Source organism: Diadema antillarum, unplaced genomic scaffold (genome assembly GCF_040938485.1).
Source record: "Diadema antillarum isolate AM-2024a unplaced genomic scaffold, OU_Dant_1.0 seq00001791_RagTag, whole genome shotgun sequence".
In the NCBI taxonomy this organism is placed as follows: Eukaryota; Metazoa; Echinodermata; class Echinoidea; order Diadematoida; family Diadematidae; genus Diadema; species Diadema antillarum.
Window position 1 is genome coordinate 342741 of NW_027272469.1, and position 24820 is coordinate 367560.

At 38.5% G+C, this 24820-nt stretch overlaps 1 protein-coding gene across 1 annotated transcript in view; it reads left to right on the forward strand.

Annotated features, from left to right (window-relative positions):
• The window catches only part of LOC139712316 (sorting nexin-25-like), a 41961-nt gene extending 18203 nt beyond the window's left edge, over window positions 1–23758 (forward strand). The window contains exons 9-23 of the mRNA XM_071624154.1: window positions 4298–4448; window positions 5495–5700; window positions 6119–6158; window positions 6693–6812; window positions 8244–8423; window positions 9514–9669; window positions 11033–11164; window positions 11875–12015; window positions 12652–12768; window positions 13427–13515; window positions 14155–14262; window positions 18629–18769; window positions 19838–20019; window positions 21184–21284; window positions 23382–23758. Of these exons, the coding sequence (XP_071480255.1) occupies window positions 4298–4448; window positions 5495–5700; window positions 6119–6158; window positions 6693–6812; window positions 8244–8423; window positions 9514–9669; window positions 11033–11164; window positions 11875–12015; window positions 12652–12768; window positions 13427–13515; window positions 14155–14262; window positions 18629–18769; window positions 19838–20019; window positions 21184–21284; window positions 23382–23696 (2179 nt within the window). The 3' untranslated portion in view covers window positions 23697–23758. The remainder of the gene's footprint in view (window positions 1–4297; window positions 4449–5494; window positions 5701–6118; window positions 6159–6692; window positions 6813–8243; window positions 8424–9513; window positions 9670–11032; window positions 11165–11874; window positions 12016–12651; window positions 12769–13426; window positions 13516–14154; window positions 14263–18628; window positions 18770–19837; window positions 20020–21183; window positions 21285–23381) is intronic.
• Window positions 23759–24820: the final 1062 nt, after the last annotated feature.

Sequence of the window (24820 nt, forward strand, 5' to 3'; positions counted from 1 at the left end):
TTTCAACTTAATCAAATTCACTGGCACAGACAGAAGTGTTCAGGAAGTCACATACAGTCGTAGGAATGAGAGGGGAATGAACAATGATGTTATGGGTGATTAGCCCTGCACAAAGCCATACAGGCTACCCACAAAACTTCTGATAATCCCTGCTGGGCTGGGTGTGTGTGTGTGTGTGTGTGTGTGTGTGGTTGTGAGTGGGTGTAGGAGGGGGTGTCCTTGGGAGGGACTTATCTCATTCATAATGGGGGCTGAATACACTATTCCCATATAAAGGGAAGAGAAGGGAAAACCCCTTTACAAATTATGGTAGGGAGAGGAATGATGAAGAAATATTGACTTTATAGATTATGGCTCAGCACATGCAGAGATGAATACTGTATTATACCGAATATTTCGCGAGGTTTTATTTTCGCGAATTTCGCAAGTCAGGTGCTATTCGCCAAATTAAAGACATGCGAAAATATTGACTCTGATCTCGTTGTGAATGTGACATATGCGTGTACATTTCTCTGTTCAGTACAGGACTCCACGATCGCGAATTTAACCACTCGCGAAATCGTCAGGAATTCCCAACTAGTGAAAATTTAGACTCATGAAATGTATGCCATATACAGTACAAGACCAGACTAAGCATTAAATTACTTTCCCTGCCTCGCAAGCCACCAAAATGCTCATTTTGTGTGATCCCCCCCCCCCCTATTGATATAATTTGTCATGGCCATTTCATGGCATTTCTGTGAGATAACCTTCTCCTTGGTATCAATTCTCCTCAGAGTATTTTGATTCTCTGTCTGTCTCTCTCTTGTATAAAAAAAAAAAAACTGACTAAAATGTATGAAGAAGCAGTAAATGTCCTTCTGCCAGTTCTCCAGGGTGTAGTATGTTTACAGGCTTGCTTTTAGTTGGAAATGTTTGGGGGAAATGGAGTAAAAGAAGCACAAGTATGTCTGCAGTACAGGGTCTTCTTTTCACTTTACAATTCAGCTGTTTGTAAAATTGATAACGAAGAGGACTGCTAAATACAGATTTAGGGATGGCAAAAGCATTAATGTGGAATTTCACCTTGAAGAACAGGGGTGGTATTCTGTAAGCGCGATCCTTATTTCGATCCTAGGAGCGCGCGTAGGACAGAGAATAGGATACCCTTAGGACAGGCAAAATCGGTATTCTGTAAGCCTGTCCTAAGCCTATCCTAGGACAGTCATTTATGAATAATGAATATTAATGAGGAAAGACAGGACACGCCCGGCGCAGTATCTATAAGCCAATCATCTGGCTAATTTTACGCAATGCGCGCCCAAGATCTACATTGCTCGAACATGCGCTTCACGCAGCTCTACTGTGCGAGGAGTTAAAAATGTATTGTCAGTCTAATATTACAGTTAAGAATACAATTTTGATTATCAAAGCTTTAGCACGCACTTAGCCCACCATAATAGATGTGACCTTACGAGTTCCATTAATTAGCATTTAAAGTTTTTGCAGAAATTAGCTCAAATTTTGAACTTTTGGAGGATGTTGGGGTAAACTGGGATATCATCACTGCATGCCAAACTTCGTCCTTAATTCAAAGTTATTATAAAATATATAAGATTTTCTTAAATAAATATAAAGAATAATAATAATAATAATAATAGATGCACTCACAGACACACACACACATGCACTCACATTATTCTATGATCGATTGATATGCTTGTAATAATAATGTCTTGCTTATAGCTACTGTTTGTCCCACTTAAACCAAACCAATGTTCCACTTTTCCCAGGAAAAAAAAGCAATGATAACACAAATATGAGACTTGTAGGAATATAGCGTAGCAACCGGTTATATGGCGAGCATCAAAAGTCTTTTGGTCCGATACATGTGTGCTCCATTCTAAATATCAGAAAGTTATTTGAGAAACTTCATCAAATCACAATTTTTGTCCCACTTAATTCACCCCGCTAGCTCTCCCCTATCTTTATGGTAGTATAGACTCATACATGCAGGGCAATGAAAGCAGAATAAATAAAGGAGATTACTGATAGATTAAACAAAGATATAAACATGGAGCTACTATAGCTCCATGATATCCTTGTATACGAGTGCTGTTCGTTATTCCGAAGGTTCGCTATTCCGAAGGTTCGTTATTCCGAAGGTTCATTAATCCAAAACACACAAATTCTCCGTACCTAGAGGTTCGTTAATCCGAAAATGAAAAAGGGTTCGTTAATCCGAATATTATTTTGTGGCATTATTTCGAAGGTTCGTTATTCCGAAGATTTGTTAATTCGAAAATGAAATTTGGAATAACGAACCTTCGGAATAACGAATCTTCGGACTGGAAGAGCCTTTGGAATAACGAACCTTCGGAATAACGAGCTGTAACCGTATATAAACACGTAAGTTCACTACATTTTGAAAAAAAAAATGTTAACCCATGCACATGGACTGTTAGGTCACCGGGTTGCGTCACACACTATACGTACGTCTTAACATAAACAATAATGTGAGCGTATGGATCGTTGCGTTACTAGTACTTTACATGGCCGGCGGAACCGTGGGGGCCGTGGGGGCTCAGGCCCCCACACTTTTTGTGCACCATACAAAGAAATACATATAAGGTGTCATCACTTTGGGCCCCCACAATTTTTTTTTAACCCGGAAGTACGTAAGTGGCACTAAATAGAAATAGATAGAGATCTTGAAGTGTGCGGAGCGCGGTAAGGTTATGTTTTTCCAATGTAGACTTTTTTTTTATTCGCTTTTCAGCTGAAGAAACCCAGAAATGGAAAGGGTGAGAGGAGCTGAGGACCTTTTTTTAATTTTTTTTTTCTTGTTAGCTCATGAAACCCGGAAGTAGGCCCCCACGCTTTTAAAAACGTTCCGCCGGCCCTGCTTTATTCTTCACGCGACCTAGAAGCACACTGCGTACGTTTCTTTTTCTTTGGTGACTAGATCTTCATAGCAACGACTTCGAGGGTCACGTAATGTGAGCGGCGAAGGTAGGCTACTTGCACTGCGTCCGCATGACGTTCGGGCAGACGTTGAGCATAATAATAATGATAACAACAATAATGACAATAATAATACTACTAATAATAATAATAATAACAATGATAATAATAATGATAATAATATTAATAATGATAATAATTATCATTATTACAATATCAATTATAATTATAATAATATATATATAGCTTTTGTTGTTATTGTGTACATGATGTACTTTTTATTTATTTTGGGCCGAATAAAATGAAGTGTGAATTGAATTGAAAATGGCGAACAACAAACAAATAAACACATACCACAGAGCTAGATAAAGAATACAACTGTTTCGAACATTATAGACTGCAGTTTTAGAATCCTCAGTATGAGAGGAACAGATAGCTCTGTTATACGATTCATGTATTTATTTTCTTGTTCATGAACATACAAAATAAGAGACAGTGGGTCGTCAGTAGGCCTATATACGCAATAGCCCGGCATAATCGCCAGAGAAAGATTGCCTAGAGGCTATCCTTATTTTTGTTCCTAAACTTGATCCTACTTGTGCTTACAGAATACCACTTATCTTAAGATCTCATTAACATCTAATTATATCTAATTAACATATCAAGTTACGCCCCTATCCTAAGCTGGGAGAGAAATAAGGATCCCTGACGTCACTATTCTATTTCTCCTCCTACGCGCGGTGTTACTGAATACCAATCGCGTATTTAGGAGCGAGAGCTGTCCTAGGATCCTTACAGAATACCACCCCAGTTGTTTAGGAGTAATTCCAGGCTACTGATTTGTGAGATTTGTGAAAAACAGACTTGTTTCAAAGAAATAGAATGACAGAAATGTCATGCATCAAACAAATAGATGATGTATGCTATGTACTATTCATGTGTGTTTCAGTATCTGTATTTCTCCACACCATCCTTAGCAACATACTTCCTTCTGTCTGATTTCAAAAGTTTTCGTTGTTTATCAAGTAGTGGAGGGGAGATTAGTCTAATAAAAAAAATAACAAGAAGATGTTGCAATCAGCCCATTCACCAACATATGTCTTTGTTGTAATCCAGCAGTTTTTCTTGCCCATTTTCCCACCTAAGATGCTATATTTTGCAAATATTGGATGGCTGTTGTTATTCAAGTTTATGGCCTTTTAATGTTTCATTCATGGTTCATGTTCACTTGCTAGTCTGGTGTCTTGTGATGGTTTTCCCTTCTTTGGTCCTCAGCTGTATGTAAGTTATGTCCATTTGGAAAGTGAAATGAAGATATTGACCATTCTGATTTGGGCATCATTTTTTTTTTCAGATATCACATTCTAACGGAGATCATGCATGCAACTGTGATAGAGGACTTCAAGCAGTCTAGAGGAACACTGGAGGGTGAGAAGGGGAAGGCAAAAGGAAGCAAAAAAGGAGACTTGCTCAAGGGGCGCAACCTCAAGAGATACATCAATCAGGTACGTCAGTTTAAACTTCGACCACCGTGTGCACCATACTCCTTTTCAATGCACCTGACAGGATACCACTCGTGTATTGTGGCTTCAAATAGAGTGTAAATGACCACCTATTTGAGGCTGTGATGTAGAACCAGTGCATAACATATGGTAACTTTAGCCCGCAAGGTTTTCGAGTTTGACCACACTGTTTACACTCTGTCAATTCTCTGAAAAAAAAGAAAGAAATTAATACTTTGCATTTGGTCCACTAAACACTAAACAAATATGACAAAAAATGATATAGTAGTGTGAGTGGACTAGAAATTATTGTAAAGGGCACCTCAGTATTGTGTGTTTCTTATGTACAGTATAAACGCGGTTCTGTGATTTCAAAGAAGGTGCTGTCTGAGGGGCAAGAACAAAGTAAGCGCATAGCCTCTCGCTGGCTCTAGTGCGCGGTATGCGTACAGCATATACCTGCCTGCCTGGCTGGGCTGATGAAATCACACGCGATGATGGGATGTGGGATGTAATGCTTACGCGCTGGCCGTGCATACACAGTTTTTGCCCCTCAGCAAGTTGAACCATGGCTTGATGACATCACTGGAGCCTCGTCTATATGTAGCGTTGTTTCAAGGATAACAAAGAAAGTTCGTGTAGGGGTTTGTATGGAATGATTTATAGAAAATAAATGTCTTGTGTTGTATGTTTTAACATTTTGTTAAACACAGAGGTGAGTGTGAAGCAAGTGTTTGTGCCAGATGGTATGATACCAGACTTTCATGTAGCTATTTAAAAACTTGAGCTGTTATTACTTACATACTTTCAACAGTTTCTCTCCCCCTGTTTACAATAAAGTATCCTCAGCCACAAAAATTTATGTGGAATTTGCACTGAAGTATTACTTTTTAAATGGCACTCATGGCACTTTGGCACTTTTTTAAACAATGATAGGTGCATAATGGCTTGATGACAGTTCTTCATGGAGCTGCTTCAAATAAAATTCATGACTATAATCATCATCATAGACTTTAGAATGCTTGATTTTCTTATCATACTTCCTTCAGTGCAATGTGGCCAAGGCACAGTGTGAGAAGCGGCTGAAGCTCCTGGGCGGTCCTGACTACCAGTCCTACTACCGGGTGGGGTCCGGACAGGAGGAGTCCGGCCCCACCCAACGCCTCATGTCCCTGGATGAGATACTAGCAGAGAGTAAAAAGAAAGGATATTTTCTTCGTTTCCTCAAAGAGGAGGGCAAAGAGGATCTCCTGAAGTGAGTATAGTAGGATTCTTTTAGATTGATTCTTAATTATTTATATTTTAAACAGAGCTCAAAGTATTGCCATGAAAATGGATGTTAGCAGTTAGTGATTATTTGAAGAATTGTGGGTCATGAAGTCACAGGGTTAAAGGTCAAGTGAAAATGCTCAAATTCCTGAATACTAGCTCTCGTAAATGATTTAGCCTTGCATCCAAATGAAACCTAGTTCAATGAAAGTAAAACATTCAACACATTTGTGACAAACATATCATTTCATTTTTAATGCCAAGTATGTGAAACTATTGTCTTACATTGTCATGATGCGCTTTAGACCTACATGTATTGGGAGAACCATGTGATATGGCAGAGGCATACCAGTCACCATGTTGACATTTCTTGTGTTTCTTTTTTTCTCTCCTTTATCTTCTAGTTTCTGGCAAGCAGTTGAGAGTTTGAAGACAAGTAAGAAGGTAAGTTGTTTTTGTCCCTTGATGTTCATTATTACTGTTATGCTGTCATTGTTTTCTTTAGATGTTTCTACAGCTACTCATGTACCTCATATTTACCTGTACTACCTCATATCTACCTCACATTTATATGTACCTCATAATTTCATCATTTACAGATAGATTCTGGCAATAAGTTACATACAAATGACACTATATTCTGTCTTTGGCTACATACCATACATATTGTGTCTAGAGCTGTACTGTAACTGCTTAGGTAATTCATATCTCAAACATATGGTACCTCTTTAACTCTGGTTTTAAGAAATTGGAATTCATGCCTTTAATGGTACATTGTACAATAAAATGCCAGAGAAAGCTGCCAGCTATGTTCTTCACTATCCTTTTCTTTTCTTTTTTCCTGTTTTATTTTTTCCTTTTGCATGGTTGGATGAATACATTTTGACAGTCTTCTAATGTTTCTGTATTTATGGAAATTATTTGAAATGAAAGCAGCATGGTGTATTCAGTCCATGATGTCTCCTTCTCTACCCATAGCCGCGAGACCAACACATGAATGCCACCACCGTCTACCGAACCTTCGTAGCCACCAGCAGTGTGGTCAAAGTGGACAGACCACTCATACAGGGCATGGAAGCCTTCCTTATTGGCAATGCTGTGAGTTAACACCACATGTAGACAAGAAGCTCTTGTAGCTCAGAGGAATAATCACTATGGAATGTCAATCCCAAGGTCCCTGGTTCGAGTCCCCTGATAGCACTGCCATATGCCCGTAGACAAGGCTCTTGATCATCATTGTATTTCCATTAATAATTAATGTTATCCATTGTCATGAAAGAGTTATTTGATAATACCATATGTGGGTAACTAAACGAAAACAAAGCCCACATTATAATGTGAATACATCAAAGCCATTAGAAAGTAGTTATGACAAGTAATATGGCTCAAATTTTCCTCCTTTCACATCCCTGATAATCATTGAAATATAATGGTATCACTATTATGTGCATGAAGTTAAAAAGAGAAATGTGCTTTCCTGTGCAAGTAATGAAAAGTTCTGCTTGTTAGTATTCTTCCTCCAGAGTAGTGTCTCCAAGGCTCTGCTAACTATGTCTCTACTGATGTCTGCTATACTACACAAGATATCTATGGTGATAGAATAGTTTGCCTGAGAAGGAGAAATGGGAATTCCCCCACCCGTATCCGGGCAATTACCCCTAGAGGGCAATTACCCCCCGGCTAAATATTGGTTAGAGGTAAGGTTAGAGTTAAGATTAGGGTTAGGGTTAGGTTTGATGTGAGGAGTTTGGGATAAGGTTAGGATTAGGTTCAGGATTAGGATTAGGATTAGGATTAGGGCCAGGGGAAGGGACCGGGGCAATTGCCCAGGGGGTAATTGCCCTAGACCCCCCCCCCCCCCACCCCCACCCAATGTGCATGTGGATTTAAGGAATGCAGAAAGATCAATGAAACACCTGTGATAGTGTGAGGAAAATGGACAATCCATGTACAGGATTTAAAGTTTCGATTAATTTCACTTGCTGCCTTCTCAAAATGAAAACTCTATTTGACAATTAGTGATGTCAAAGTAATAATAATAATATTGATCATCAGTTCTTAGAAATGCATAATACCATAGCAGTGGAATGATGTAGCAAAATATAGATGTAGTTTCACAAATTATAATTTTTCATGAAAAGTAGACTTTTCCTTGACCTATTGCTGAGATAATTATGTGAAGGCAAATAATTAGTCTCCCTGCATGCTGGATGAGCAAGGTTCAGTGTTTATTTGATTTCCTAGAAGAGTGAGTTTTTGGTCAAATACCATTCATATTTCCTTTATGTAAGTTCTAATGTTGTGTCATTAGGAATGGTTGTACAGTTCCCATCTGCAGGGAAGGCACATGGAATTAAATAAAAGTATGAGAATACATTCCTTATTTATAATGGATTGTTTGATTTACTGCAAACTCTTCCTGAGCATTTCCTGATTTTTCTGTATTTGTTGAATCCACATGTTTGTATATCTGGGGAAATTCCCCTGTTAACGTGTGCCTTGTGCTACCCATTACCTACTGCTCTCCAGGGACCTGATGCCTTCTACCAGGCCCAACACAAGGTCTACCAGCTCCTAGACCAGGAGCACTACCCTTCATTCCTGGTCAGCAACTTTTACGCCAAGCTGTGCCAGGAGATGGCGCCCCAGGCCAGCGGGGAGGGCCTACCATCGGCCATCAAGGATGAGCTGCAGAACAGCTACAGAGAGGTACGGTCTATGAAGTGGTGTTTAATACACCAAGTGTCATACTGTAAAACGAGAAATTTTCGTGTGCATTTTAATTTCGCGAATTTCGCGAGCGCCAAGATTCGTGAAATTAAAATGCACGCGAAAGTTCTTGTCTACACTACATGCATAGAATGCCAGTGGCAGTTCGCGAAAATTTCATGCCGTAGAAAAGGCCGTCGGCTCCAATTCGCGAAAAATTCATGCCGCGAATATATCATGTTTTACAGTACTTATATATCATACTGTCATTTGATTCATGGATTGCATTTTCACCATAATTGTATCATGGGATGAATATAACTAGCTTTCAAGAAGTTGTGGTGTGTTCTCATTTTGTTTTAGATAAACTGTTTCCAATTATGTAAGTTGATTGTTGTTGTTATTGTTGTTTTGAAAACACATGGTAATATATCGTCGCTGGGGTGACAAGACCTTGTATCTGCAAATTTGGTGAAAATGACTTTTTTGGATTAATGGTCAAATAATGGGTTAAGTGATGTCCTGTCCAAATCCCAACTGTCTTACTCCAAAAATGAAGCCACCACGGCATGTCAAAGGAAAGGCTATCCATTCGCCACAGTGCTTTGGCCGCCATGTTTTTTGGCTCTCCTGAACATTTGACATTTCGTAGATACGAAGTCTTGTCGCCCCAGCGACGATATGTTTGTCAGTCTTCATGATTCTTCATAGGAGACTTTTAAAAAGTGTTATCTTCAGCTTGAAATGCAGTATTCCTCATTTGGTGAGATATTACTGTTCACACTGCATATTTCATGGATGCTTTATAAAATGACATAGGAGAGTCCAGTGATGTGTGAAACTAATGTGTCACCAAAATATTATCTCTTATAACACAAATGCAATATATATCATCTCAAAGGGTTGAAAGCACTATATTTGCTTCTTGAAATTGATATGACTTTTTCAGTATTTGACTGCCAAACTTGTTGTATCTTTTTTGATTTTGTAATATAATTGGTGTATGCTTGAAGGTTAGTTTCCAACCCATTTTTTCATAATTGAGTTTCTCTTTTGTTTCATTCAAAAACAATAAACCAAACAATCCTAGGAGACATCCCAGCCCAGCCCAGATCTGGAGACTACAGAGAGTTTAATCGAACAGACAAACACCATCGAGAGCACGCTGAAGAGAATTGAGGAGAAACTTAGCAACAAGTCACAGGCTCTTAGCAACTTGAAGAGCTCCCATGGTTCAGATTCAAAGGTAGGTTGGTGATGAGGAATGGTGATGTTGACTCAAAGGACATCCACTTCTTTGACAACTACCATCCATAAAACTGTCACCTAGACAATGAGCCCAGAGAGAATTATGCTCTTTTCAAGCGGCAGCATTCTCAAGATGACAACTTGATGTCTGGTAATAAATCACAGGACCATTACCACCTGGAGAGGTTCTAGGACAATTACCCCTTTGACTGTTACCCCAGACCCTTCCCCTGACCCTAACCCTAATCCTAACCCTAATCCTAACCCTAATCCTAACCCTAACCCAAACTCTAACCCTAAACCTAACCCTATCCCTAACCCAAACTCTAACCCTAAACCTAACCCTAATTTTTTACTCTAACCTTATCACTAACCGGTATTTAGCTGGGGGGTAATTGCCCTGATATGCCTGAAGAGTTTACACTGATCTGATTTAGATTTGATGCCTGTCTTCAAGGAGAGGGGACAACTTCTCCTTTAACATCTGCCTTCTAGTAGTGCAGAGGAAAGTTTGTCCGCAGCCAGTAAGCTTTTAGCCAGTAAACCCAGAGACATCAATCTAGAGAAGTCTAGCAGTATGATGCAACCTGCTGGCAACCTAATTCAGACTTTTGAGAGTCTTTCAGACTTTCAGAGTTGGACTGTAATAGCTTGACATTGTTCTCCTGCTGCTAAGATAATACTCCTCGAGGCAATATTCACCTGCACAATATTGCCCAGACAATATTCTTCCGGAGAGAAAATTCCCCTAGGCAATATTCCTGTGGACAATATTCCGTGATACTATGTTCCCCAAGACAGTATTTCCCAAATCCAATATTTTCCAAGTCAATATTCCTGAAGATCCTGTACCCAGAGACAATGTTTCCTCAAACACGAAATTCCAAGGCAATATTCCCCGAGACAATATTGCCCCACAGTGATTAGCACTGCTGAAGGATATTTTCCCCTGTAGGACAATTGCATGCACAAGTTAGTTTTCTGCAGGACAAGGTATTTAATCCAAATTACCTTCTTGGGGTACTGTTAAAGTGGATATCTTTGCATCAGTAATTTCCACGCTTGGCAGGATAAGAAAAATCTTCTGTGTGTTTGATTCTGCAGAACGAAACATTAATCATGAGAACATATGACAAGCAAAAGTATTAGCATGCCTTTTTTGTGTTTTTTTTTTGCTACTTTTATTTTTGAGCTAGTTTCTGGTTGCACAAAAATGTCTACTTTTGTAGTATGTGTAATTTGCCTTGCTAATATGCAAAATGAATCTCTCACAGATGCCAGTGGAATATGCGAGAGGAAATTAAAGAGAATTAGCTGCTAAGTCAGTTGATAAACCAAAATGTGTTTCTCCTCCCTGGCAGATGGAACAGCTCCTAGAGAAAGAGATTGAAAACCTGAAACTTCAAAAGAAACGGCTGGAGTTGTACATCCGGCAGACGGAACTCTGGACAGAGCACATAGACAAGTGGAGAGTGGATGTTGTTCTTCCAGTGGTAAGTTGTTGTTTTTTTTTTCATTTTTTTTTTCTTTTACCTGAATTTAACATCTATCCACTTTAAGGACATCATGTCATTTCAGGTGGAGCTGTGAGCACTGGACTGATGTCAGCTTTATGTAGTGTGAACATCAGCTTATGGAGAAATAATCTGCCATAGGAAAATGTCAAATCATGCCGAGTTATATGTCTCGTGAGCTTTAATAGGAGGTCACTTTATCTTGAACAAGGAATTCTTGTAGTTCACTGACCTCACTGGTCTTTTTTGTTCTCTTTTCTATTGCCATTCCATTTTGAAATCACTGCATTTAAATGTTTGTTCAGGAGATTCCAGTTATCACTGCATCATGCTATAGATGATAAGAGAACCATGCTTGTTTTTGCAACAATGTTGTGATTTATGGTTGTTTCAGACTGCACCTACTTAACAATTGAACATTTCACCCCATTCTGTGCGGAATTGTATAAGTCATAAGATGATTTTATGATACCATTGAGACCGTGTTTTACAAGCCTTGATTGTTTAAGTGATGCTAGACCTCTTTAGTGTCTTTGTTGAGAAGGGCCAAGAGACATTGTGAGCAAAAAAGATTTCATATTATAACTGATATCACAGTTGACTTCATTTATACTAAGTAAGCTTTCTGGTTACTGAAGGCAATATGATGACTTTCTCCTCATTGTCCATTCTCTACTCCCTGGCATCAGGCTCAGGACTCAACAGACATGAAGTCCGAGCTGTACTTCCACATCGTTGTCCACCCCACTGACCCAAGCATCCCGCTGTCTGGCTGGGTAGTCTCAAGAAGACTGGAAGAATTCCATACCTTACAAAACAGATTGAAAGAGGTATGTAGACACTCTTTACGGTGCACAGCCCTTCCAACATTGTCCATAATCTTTCTTATTGTGACTGGTACAATAAAAAGCTGGTTACATGCTAGTGGCCATGACCAATAAATGTACTTCAATCAGGTTGTCTATCCCTAAAACTGCTGGCATTGTGCTGTAGCACCAACATACTGAGTGAAAGAATGGTCCGCAGTTACTACACAGTGCATGTTTTGCCTCATAAGAATATGAATTGAAAAATTGAAAATTTGATTGTCATAATTTGATATCAATTGCTTGTTTGATGGATTTAAAGCCATATTGATATAGCATCACCTGCGTACTTTTGTTTGTAGATAAGAGTACCAAACCTGGTCAATTTTGCTACCTGCTCATGTGGAATGTTGTTATCTGTTAACCCGTTGAGGACGGGCTGATTTTGCTACAACACGCATTTCCCATAGACCCCTGTCGGAGTATACTCGGGACTCGTCCTCAATGGGTTGATTTAGAACTTTGGTATGATTTATCTTTACCAGTTTTTTAACCCCCCACTTGCCCAATTAGGGAGCATAATTAGCATGGTTGCAAATCGTGAATGATGCCTCTTGCTTAACTGACTCAATCAATGTTATACCTATTTGACACACACAGTGCAGTCACTGGCTGAACAAAGTCAAGCTCCCTCAGATGAACAAGAAGCTCTTCAACAGAGAATCCATGAATGAATTCTTGAAGCGATCTCAAGAGGAACTCCAAAAATATCTCACAGTAAGTTACATAGTTATACTCCATTGGAGAAGAGATACAATACAATGCAATAAGTACAGTTACATAGTGCTCTTACAAACCATGAGTTGTTTCGCAGCACTTTACGTATCATAACTGTAGCACAGCTGCTATATACATAAAACTCTACTGTGCTGCAGTAAAAAATCTGTCTGCTTAATTTCTCTTTAGATTATATATGCCTAAAACAATTGTCCAAAATTTAGAAATAGAATAACTTAATAAAGTTGAGACATTATGGCAATGATTTATAGACTGTACCATAGAGATTTAAAAAAAAACCCCCAAAACAAGTGATCATAACATCTCCAAATGCATACACTTTACTTCTTGCATACCAGGCAATGTTTCACTTCTAAAATACTCATTTTAAAAGAATCTTTCAGACATTCTTTCACTTTGAATCTGCCAAATAAAATGATGACAATTAATTCCTGAGAAATGTTATTTAAAAACAGAAATACAAAGTTGCTAACAGTCTCGTAAAGAAGATGAAGTCTGGCTGGAAGATGGTAGTAGGTAGATTCATCCATGGTGGTACAAAGAGAGAAACCCTTCATGATTGATCTATGCTTTTACTGCTGTGAAAATTTGGTGATCATTTTTTGTTGTTGATGTTTGAATTTTTCCCCATTTGCAGGCTGTTCTAGGAGACGACCTGCTGAGGCCCAGTGAGGCACTTTACTCGTTTCTCGTACCCAAACCTCATTTGTTACTGGAGGAGCCACCGTAATGTATCGTTCCTGGATCTGTTACACCTGTTGCAATCCACTCTACCCTCATTGTGTGGACAATTTTTACAATTTGATTAAGATGCAGGAACTTAACTCTTCTAAATTACTGTAAAAAGTGGAAATGTTAACATTTTACAAACATGAAACTAGTATATTAGTAAAAACAATTTTTTCCTCTTTCTATGTTATACTACTCTATGTTTTTATTCCATGGAATTTATCTTACCCAGCCAAGGGCAAAGAATTACTTTTTGCGAAAATTTCCACTTTTACAGTAGTGACTCATTTACTAATTTGTCATAAATTTTGACATTAAGAGGCTATTAGAAATGCAGAAACTTGAAAAAAAGAACAATTGTATAGGAATGACACTGAGTTCAAATGAAACAGAATTTTTAACTCTGTTAAATGATATATTAACAGTAGGTAGTAAAAATTATGGAAATATACAGCATCAAACGATACAAATGAAGTTTCTGAAACTTAAATGTGCATTGCCATCTCCTGTTTGTATGTTGAATGCTGTATATGGTGAGTGCCATGACTTGTGTAGTAACTATGCAATCTAACCATCGACCAAGTATTCCTCCCAGACAAATCTAGTAACCACCATTTTACCATCTTGTGTGTGTAGGCCAGTGACAAAGAAGGGTGGCTTCTCGCTGGCCAGTATATTCAAGAACCCGCTCTCTGCGGAGGAACGGTCAAGCTTGGCTGCAGAAACGGATGCAGAGGAGGAGAGGTCAGTAAATCATTTTATGTATTTACCCTTGGTCAGGTATGGTGGTCAAGTTGAGACCTGCCATATGACCATATGTACCCCCCCCCCCCCCCAAACCTTATTTTTATTGTCGAGGAATGGTTCCATGACATTTGCTCCTGCAACAATTGCTCCCATGAAATATCTGCACGCTAAGCCAAACACAAATTCTACCTACAAACATAACCCTAATCCTAATCCTAATCCTCACATCAAACTAAACTTAAAACCCTATCACAATCCTAAGTCCTTGGAGAAGATATCACCGAAGCAACTGTCGCAGGAGCAAATGTCATGCGACTCCAGGAATAGATATTTCGAGTCACTAATTCTGTGTATCTCTACATGTGGCATGCAAAAAGCTGTAGTGACCAGCCAAGACTAGTTGCATATTTCCTTAAGAGGCATGAGTGTGTTGTATGTTATCATTATTACTATAGTCTCCATGGCAACAATTGAAATGCTCACATCTCATAAGCTCTAGTTGAACTGCTACCAATGGTAATTGAAACTGCCATTCTAACAATTTTCTGAGCCGTTGAAATCATAATCTGAAGCCTCAGTGATAGAATGAGAAATGGGTATTCTCCATTTTCAGGAGCTAAGTTAGTGATTATTCACCTCAGAGAAGATACTGTAAAACCAGAAATATTAGAAGTTTTCGCCGATTAGAGCTGACAGCCTTTTTCATGGCATAAAATTTTTACAAATTGTAGCCGATGGCCTTTGTCGTGACATGAAATTTTTGCAAAAAGGATCCCACGGCCTCTTCGCAGCAAGGAATTTTCACAAATTGGAGCTGACAGCATAAAATTTTCGCAAGTCGCCACTGTCATTCAATGCATATAGTGTAGACAAAAACTTTTGCGTTCATTTCAATATCACGAATGGTGGCTCCTTGCGAAATTCACAAAAAATTGTAAGCATGCAAAAATTTCTGGTTTTGTGGTAAACTGTGCTTTTGCTTTACAGGAGGCAATATTTTTGCAAGTTTTCATTTGACCTTTGAAACTCACAAAAATAAAACTCTAGAAAAAATACCACATATACAGTTCATACTGTATACGCTGTTATTTTCGTGTACAGATATTTTCACGAATGAGGAAGTCATAGATATTTTTGCAAGATGCTGTTTTCACTAATTGACACAGAGGCCTTCATAAGTACACTATTACCTTATAGTAAATAGGTAGAGTGAAATTTGCGTTGTGATTGGTTGGATAGTATCACGTGATTGTGCAAAAATTTTTTTATAGTGGCACGACTGTGCCACTATAACGCTTACAGTGCGTGCCTACGCTTTATGTACAAAGAGATTCGAGCAAGGCCTAGGGAGGGCCGATGGACGTAAGACAAGGCCAAGCATTTCAACATCATGCGCGCGTAGAGCTCTGGACGCAGAATGTAGGAGTTTATAAACGAGTCTGCTCTGTGATTTGCAATACGCATGTACACGGCTGTACTAGCGTCGCACGCACGCTGTGTACAGTTTGTACGTAAACTACGGTGGGTAGGTTGCGCTTAACTCTGCGTGCAACAAGTGCAGTGCCGGTGGTACGGTGAGTCTTGTCAGATCTAAATTAGGGCCTTGACCTACGAAAATACATGTAGATCGAGGGACGTATTTACTATATGTAAATGTTCTATTGATGCACCAGTACTGGACTATAGAACTCCAAATACTAAACTAGACCCGGAATTTGTCAAGACTGACAAATTAGGTGATCCGATCTCTTCGAAAATGAATGATTTGAGTCCTGATCCCAATAGGCATGACCATACCGGTTTCATTTGTGTCGAGGAGACATTGGCCGTGTGATGTTTGGATTCTCATTTAGAAAAGGAAGTCAGACTTGCCATCTTTGGTACCGAATTCCGTATCCACTAACGAAGATACAGAATGAAGTATATTTGACCTTTGACCCCACTTTGCACACCCAAGATGGCATCTGAGCAAAAAGTGGTTATTTAGTGAAGTGATTATTGTAACATGCCCTTTGCGTGTGCAAAATATGGGAAAGACAGGACATGTATTCACCAAGATACAGGATGAACAATTTGTGACCTTCGACCCTAATTTACCTACCCAAGATGGTGTCCGATCAAGTAGTTGTTATTTTATGAAATAATGTAGGTGACATGAACTAAACATGTGCAAAATATGGGGGTGATAAAGGCTGTTTTTCTTGAGGTATTGCAAAGAAAGTTTCAGGAAAAAAAATCAAAACATTGAAGATAAGCTTTAATTTCAACCAAGTTTTTTGACATGATGCCGACAATGTATGAAGAAACGAATTGCACATTACGATAGCCCAAACTCTCAGCTACAACATATTAAAATTTGGGAGAAATTCACTGAAGGGTAAGTGAGCTAGTTCTCGATAAAGACAACCATGTCAATTTTCACATCTAGAAAAATTCCCTCCCATAGAGATAACACGTCATAACGAAGATAGAGGAAAAAAGTACATATGACCTTTGACCCCACTTTGCACAGACAAGATGGCATCTGAGCAAAAAGTGGTTATTTTGTTAAATGATTCTTGTAACATGGTCTTTGCGTGTGCAAAATATGGGAAAGATAGGATGTGTATAAACCAAGATACAAGATAAAACATTTATGACCTTTGACCCTAATTTACATACCCAAGATGGTGTCTGATCAAGTAATTGTTATTTTATGAAATAATGTACGTGACATGAGCTAAACATGTGCAAAATATTATGCTTATAGAGCTTGTTTTTCTTGAGTTATTGCAAAGAAAGTTGCAAAAAGAAAGGAATATCTCAATACATCGAAGATAAGCTTTAATTTCAACCAAGTTTTTGGACGTGATCCCGACATCAAATGAAAAAATGGAGGGCACACTTACGATAGCCCAAAGTCTCAGCTACAACATATTAAAATCTGGGAGAAATTCACCGAAGCATAAGGGAGCTAGTGCTCGATAAAGATAGTCATGTCAATTTTCATTTCCAGAAAAACTGCACTCCCATAGAGATAACACGTAAACTGGTCAAATTTGACAAGATTACTTTCAATCCATTTTTACGAGGTAATGCCGTCATCAAATCAAAATATTGTTATTACATTAATGAAAGAGTATTTAATAAGCTACATCATACTGAAATCTGGGTGAAAATTGGCAAAGGATAAGTGAGATACGCTCGAGTGAACTTGAAACTTGATGACGTCATTTTGAAAATTTACTCTTTTTACTTTATTAAGAAATTTGATATCTTTTAATCATTTTTTTAGTATCGCCAACCCATGAAATGACATGTACAACTCATCAGCTTTCAGAATATAAAAAGAAAATGGGGGGTCACCGTCCATCCTGACGAGTAATATCGGATTTAAAATTGGCGGTTTTTTGGCATTGTTGCACTGTATATCGCCATTGACGCGCGCGCGGAATTTCAACTTTGACGGGCCCGTATGACGTCATATTGAGTGGGATTGACTTGAAACTTGGTAGAAATATTCCTTGACATTTCAGGCATCCGATAAACGTAAAAAAACGGGAAATTTCAGTTGCATATGAGCTGTGCATGCGTATATGTGCGCGCGCGTACGCGTCCGTCCGATTTTTTCAATTTTTCAAAAAATGCTCCAAATGGTCTGAAACGTGTGCAAAAAAAATTTGAGCTCGATTTGAGCATACAAATATTTCAACGCGCGCGTATGCGCGCGTTTTTAGAGAAAATATGAATTTTGAGAATATGAGTAGAATGCGCATAACTTGAAATATATGTGACGTAAATTTCATTTAAAAATTCCATTCCATTAATGAGATATGATTGAGAATGTGTTTTCATATAATGACGTCATTGTGACGTCACGGTCGACTGATCACTCTGATTTTAGTTCGATTGCCGTCTTTGGGAGACGATACATATATGGTATAAGTTTGAAATTGATAGGAAGAGGACTTTCTGAGCTAATCGATGCACAACTTTTGGGGAGAAATAAGAAAAAGAAGAAGAAGAAGAAAGAATCCGTACAGAAACAGAAGGTGATCCGAGAGGATACTCGGATCACCTAATTATCCCTCGTGCAGTTCTATTCACCGAGGCCGCAGGCCGAGGTGAAACAAAACAGCACTCAGGATAATTTAGTATTTGTCGTTCTCTAATCCAGTATAGTGCATCATAGAGCATGCACTATCTGTATAATATAGCGCATGGTGACATTTTCGCGTGTTGTTAAATTCGCTGTCCACCTGTGATTCACGAAAATTAAACCCTCGCAAAAATCACAGTTTATACAGTAGTTGGCTGATATATAACTCAGATCTTGATGTGATGAATTCATGTATGATTGTTTCTCTCTCTGGTATATCTCCAGTGTCCAGGATAGAAAAGATTCCATTGCAGAGCCCATCTACAGTCTGATCAGTGAAGTCTTTGAACTCCATGGGATGTTCCGATGGCTGAGGCGGACGCTCATCGTCTTCGTCCAAGCGACGTTTGGAAGAACCATCAACAAGTGAGTTGTGATACCAAGCAAATCACAAACACGTTCTTGTAATATTGTATGCCGCATTGTCTTGTCATAGTCAAGAATTGAAAGTAGTGTCAGTTTACAAGCAGATGACCACTAATTCAGTAATCTGTAAATGGTGATAACTTTGTCACCAAGTGAGTTTTTCTTTTTTTTAATCAATTGTGTTCGTAGTTTATGTTTGTATCTTTTAATATCTTGTCATTAGAAGAATATAATATTTTTACAGTTCGCAGCAAAAATGCTTTTAACTCAGTAATTTATTCCAAAGTTATGGGACTTTGTAGGACATTTCACAGCAGTCACATGTCAAGCATTCAAGAATCCACAAACATTATCTTGCCCTAGATTCTCTTTATGGAGCCACTTGTAGTGTTCAGCCTCACCATAAACCAAGCAATAGTTGCATTTAGCCAAAATTATTGCAGAGCAAATACCTTGAAATGAAAATCAAACGCATGTTTAAATTTACTTTGATAGATAGAATAAAGTTAAACAAAATGGCACAAACTTCATAGAATTAGGCAAAAACAAAGAAAGCCTTTTATGATTGAGGTGTTGTTGTTTTTTTCTAGTGTTTCATGCATTTCCAAAAAGGATTATTTGGTTGGAACCCCATTTGCAAAATTCAATGAGGTAATGATGACATGGCCATGCATGTTTCTCACAATGTAATTTGCATACAAATTTGTCACATTTCCCTGTCACATATTTTTCACATCGAGCTGTTGTAAAATTGTCATGATTTCATAATGATTTGCAAAGCGGAGGGTGGTTTAATTGCAAAATTGTCGATAATACATTTTTAGCATGAATAATTCGTAGTATCATTAGAGATGAACGTAGCCTAGTCTACAATTGCTTAACTGTACCATTTCACATTCTGTCTATTACACTATTGTTATTTTTAACTGAGCTTTGAATACTTGTTGCATCACTGTGTGATGTTTTACACACATCATGTCTTACATCATTGTAGCTGCAGAAAACATGATAAAATCAGCTTCAATCACACTAAATCAATTCAATTTTTGCCAATTTTGTGTTTTGTAGACAACTGCGTGAGACGGTGGACTGGCTGACATCGGAGTCCATGGTCCTGTTCTACATCCATTACTTCCAAGATTCCATGTGGCCTGAAGGGGAGCTGGCCCAGGCCCAGCCATCTCCCAGCTTGGAGGAACAGCGGGCAACTCAGAGGGAGGCCAGGGATAAGTTCCTGGAGAATCTACCGGGTGAGTTGATTTCCCACAATTCTTTAAAAAGAGACCATTGATGATGTTTTAAGAACCAGTATCGGGGGGATTCATCAATGGACCGATTCATTTGTTGCCCACTGGGGTACATTTTAAAACCATGAATAGCACTGCTCAGCGAATGCCCGCATCAAATCACACACTCATTCATGATTGACTCATGTATAGATTCTATGGCTGTGTGTGTACTTTAATACATATAGATCAATGATATAATTGTACACATTTCATTACGAGAATTCTCGAATAAATTCAAACCGGGCCAGGCTTTCCACCCCATGCTATTCCTATGCTACAGGATCTATAATGAAAAGATGAACATAATGGGAGAAATGTTGTCAAGATAGGACTTTCAAACAAGAATTTCCAAATTTTGAATATTCTAACTGAGTAGTGATACTGATTGCAGCAACCAATGGAAATGACAGACATGAAAAGTCAGTGTCAAAGTTCAACAAAATGAAGTTAAGGTGTGTAAAGTGAAGGAATGTGTTCTTTTCATGAAAGATGAAATTTTATAGAATTCTCTTTATACTTTCTTTATATTGTCATGAACTATAGTAGTCTTCTTATCCAGTGATGACAGCACCGAAAATTAAAGAATTTGTAGCTTTTGAATCGACTATCATTTTTCCTCAAACTTTGCAGATTTTATCTACTACAAGTAATATTGCTGCTTTCACTCGATCCACATTTATATGTGGGTTAAGGTTTCCTTTGCAACAGATAGTACTAGTAGTTTGATTTTCATGGGAAACAGATACAGTTTATTTGATCGTTTGTTTGTTAGTTTGTTTTTTTCGAATTGACACTCCTTTCATAATGGCCTGTCATGTGTAGGATGTGGTTCACAACATACAAGCTTGCTTTTTAGTGGACCTCTCAGTTCTTTCTTTTTCCTCAACTGAAGCATAACTTTGTACTTTTTTTTTGCCAGTATGCATTCTTTTGTTTATTTGTATCATTTATATTTTACAAAGTCGAATGTTTATGTTTATGATGTAATTCCAAATATATTATGCGTTATGTTTTGTTGAAAAAAGAAGAATGAAAAATAAATGAATTGAATTGAATTGAATATAAGGCCCATTGTCACCACATCGATAGCAATTGTTAATGCAGTGCTCTTCTATTTTCGTGCAGATTTCCTGCAGAATCTGCTTGGGAAGGGTAACAGCCGTCTTGGAGCCATAAAGATATTTGAAGCCCTGCAAGACGTCCGCACCAACAAACATATTTTTTATGTAAGTACCGTGGTGTGAGTGAGCACTTAATGAAACCCTATGCTTCTATATCTGACAGCTCTATTTTGCATCTTATTGTTAGTATCTATTAAAGGACAGCAGACTCAAGGAAAAATTGATATTCATTGGGCATACTGGAAGGAGAAGAGCAGAATGGTGAAAATGTTCAGTACAGAAATTAGAGATGAGACATGGAAAAAATCACCAAATTTTGCTTACAATAATGTTTTGAGATGAAAATTGCTCATGAGAACTGCATGTCACATACTGTATACCAAGTCTTGAATATATAGTAGATGCAGTCTTAGCTGTAGTCTTGCTAATAAGCCACATTTAAGCCAGCTTGCATCAATGTGTGCTAATCAGTATCAAGAATCAAGAAGTGCAACTTTAAAGCTTGCTTTTCCCAAAATAAAGTGTCTCCTTGTAAGGCTAAATTTAGTCTCTCAGACAATACCATTCCAAAGGCTCATTTCCTCGTTTCATTTTGTTGAAAGGTTTCTCTGAATGCTGCCCTAATGGAATGATGTGGGAGGGAAATGTATAGCCTTAAGTGCATCTAGTGCATTGTCTTCATAGACAAAAAACAACAACAAAGGATGTCTAGCTTGGAACCTCCAGACTTGTTGTGCAATTAGTGTGACCATTTATTCTCACTTTGTGCCTGCAGGAAAGGGGATTTTAAATTCATTATTTATTCATTTTTATGTTTTGTATTTTTAAGGAGAGTGTGTCGCAAAATGTGATTGTCAAGATATTTTCACTTCAGCAATTCTCATGTCTTTTTGTGTCTGTGTGTCTGAAGAGTATAAATTATAAGATTCCTTCTTATCTTCGGCTTCTAAAAGTGACCAAATAAAGCCTTGATATGTTTTTCTGGCAGGGTTCTTGTTGTTATTCTTGTTATGTTTTAAAACTGTTCACTAGCTTCAAAGGGATGTCTCCATATTGATGAAGAACAGATGAACATTAGTTCAGAAGTGATTCATTTAAGATATTATGTACTGTCTTCTTTGCCACTCACATGAGAAGAACATAATTTCTGCATGCACTTGGCAATATACATTGCAGTTGAATGCAAAAGAGAGCAATTTTTCACAATAATCTAACAAGGATGTGAATTATTTTTTATTCTCTCTCTCTGGTAAGAGGGTGGAATTTATTATACTGGAAATCTAAGCACTGGGTGGTTGAAGTTGAATATGATAAAGTGATGAGTGAAAAAAAAAAAGAAACATCAAGCTATCTACATGTAAAAATAAATTAGTGATCTGTTACCCCGTTTTTACTGCGGGCAGGTTTTTGAGCCTCCTCTAGGGGGCTTGGAAGCCCGCTTGAAAAAGTGGTCTCTTCTCTGTTTATACTGTGTGAGCTGAAAGCAGGCCTTACTGGTGCAGGTCCTATAACAGGCCCAACCGGCTCCTCCCCTCTGATACACAGTGTGGGCTTTTTCCTGAAAGTGTGCATGTTGCGCGGCTTTCTTCAGTGGGGATTGGTTGTGACGGCTGGGTTGTCTACATTGGAGGGTGATGACCTTCAGCGATAACTTCCGTGTCAGCTAAAAAGCAGCTTCTTGAGCCCCCTAGTGTTTATACTGCAGCAGAGGCTGCTATAGCAGGCTTTGAAACCACCCTCTGTAGGTGGTTTCAGAATCTGACCTGATTGGATTACCATTTGTCTGTTTATACTGAGCTTTAAGGCTGCGTGAGGCTGCTTCAATTCCCCTTAGAACTGAATGCTCTTTAACATTTCATAAAGTGGATTCTAAGTATCTCTCAAAACGTTACAGCTGAATCCTCACCTCATCCAATACTATACCATCCCTTTAAATTTCTGGGTTTTTTTTTTAATGCAGAATCCTATCAGGATGAAGATTTTTAGACTTAGTGACTGACTCTTATATTCTTATATTTTCTGGAAGTATACAGAAATGAGAGTATTTAGGAGAATTTCATGAAAGAAGGGTATTACTTCTGCATCATGGGTAGAGGAGCGTGGAGAGTAAAGGTCATTATCCAGTATGGTGTATGGGAGGCATAGCAGTCATTGTCATATAGCGGGCCATGATGTCCTTCGTTTCGCTTTTGATAAATCCAGAACCTCTTGGAGCTGGCCCTCCTAGAGCTGTGTCCGGAGCTCAAGGATCCACGACTCCTCGAGGAACTCGAGCAGGACGAACAGAGGCGGCAGAAAGGGTCTGGTGAGGTGGCACCCTCACCCCCTGTCCCCGCTCCTGAGGAACTGGGTGAGTCTTCGGTACCCAGGGAGGATTCTGAGCCAGCATCGGGAGCAGACGGCGGGGAGAGTCAGGATGTCTTGAAGGGGACTGCTGGGGATGATGAGGGAGAGTGGAACGTAAGGCAGAGGAGAAGATCGGTAGAAGGAAGGGAAAAGAGTGATGCTGAGGATTGAAGAACAACCTGGAGAATGTTTTCCAGGCTAAGATCTTACTTTCTCCAAGAGACAATGTTAACCTTTAGAAACCATGTTTATTTGTTTTTGTGTTTGTGTTGCATTGTGGTAACCGCAGAAGACCCTCCAAGGGTAAATATTCCAGAAAGTCTTGAGTCTGGCATAACACTGATTGAAATATAGTGTCTTTCATTACTTCATTCTGTCTTTAGTTACCAGTCCATTTAAAAGTCTCTTCTACTGTGTAGACAGAATGTTCTCCTCTAGAGCATTGTAGACAATCTGATATTTTTCATGGTGCTGTATACTTACTGTCTTCTTCTGTAGTTGAAAAAAAAAATGTGGACTGCTGATCCTCCCCAAGGGGAAAAAAAAGAAGAGGCAAAAGAGAGATAAGTCTTTCAACTGAGTGCCAAGTCAAAGATGACTTGCTTCAGTAAAATTGTGTGGTGGTCTTGGTAGACTTAGAATCAGCAAGTCAAGTAAATATTTGTTTTTCCATTGTTTTTAAAGGCCAGGGTCACATTTGACTCTATTGGTAATGTTTTAAGACTAAAATGCAATTTACAAATGTTGTAGCTGTGCCTCTGGGTATGTGTGTGTGTATGGGTGTATGTGTGTATGAGTATATCTTGGTGGATGTAGAATACCAAACTTTCCAGGAGTTAGAGTCTACCTTTTAAGTATCACCAGAAGACGTCTCGAAAGTCACAAAACATGCTGCAATAATTTGCTTTTTGTGCACAGATACAGCACACAAGTTCGTTCGTGGCAAATAACTGTGATTGTTACAGTTTTCTGAATTAATCTGGTGTGATATGACACCCTCGCATGACATGTTGTGTATACGTGGTCTGGCTAAGAAAAAATAACCTAGACTAGACAAAAAAACAGAAAATCTACTTGGTGTAAACTCACATACAGTGCAACAAAACTACATGACAGCACCACAAGAGCCTAGTGTATATGTCAAAATTTCAGAAGGAGCCTTGTGTCTAAATCTATCACTTAAACAAAAAATGCCCACAAGGTCTTTGAGAAAAAAGGCCTACAGAAAATAACTACCAGTAGTGTGGTTAACTCACACTTTAAAAAGAGAGGGTTCAAAATGGTTCTTCAGATGA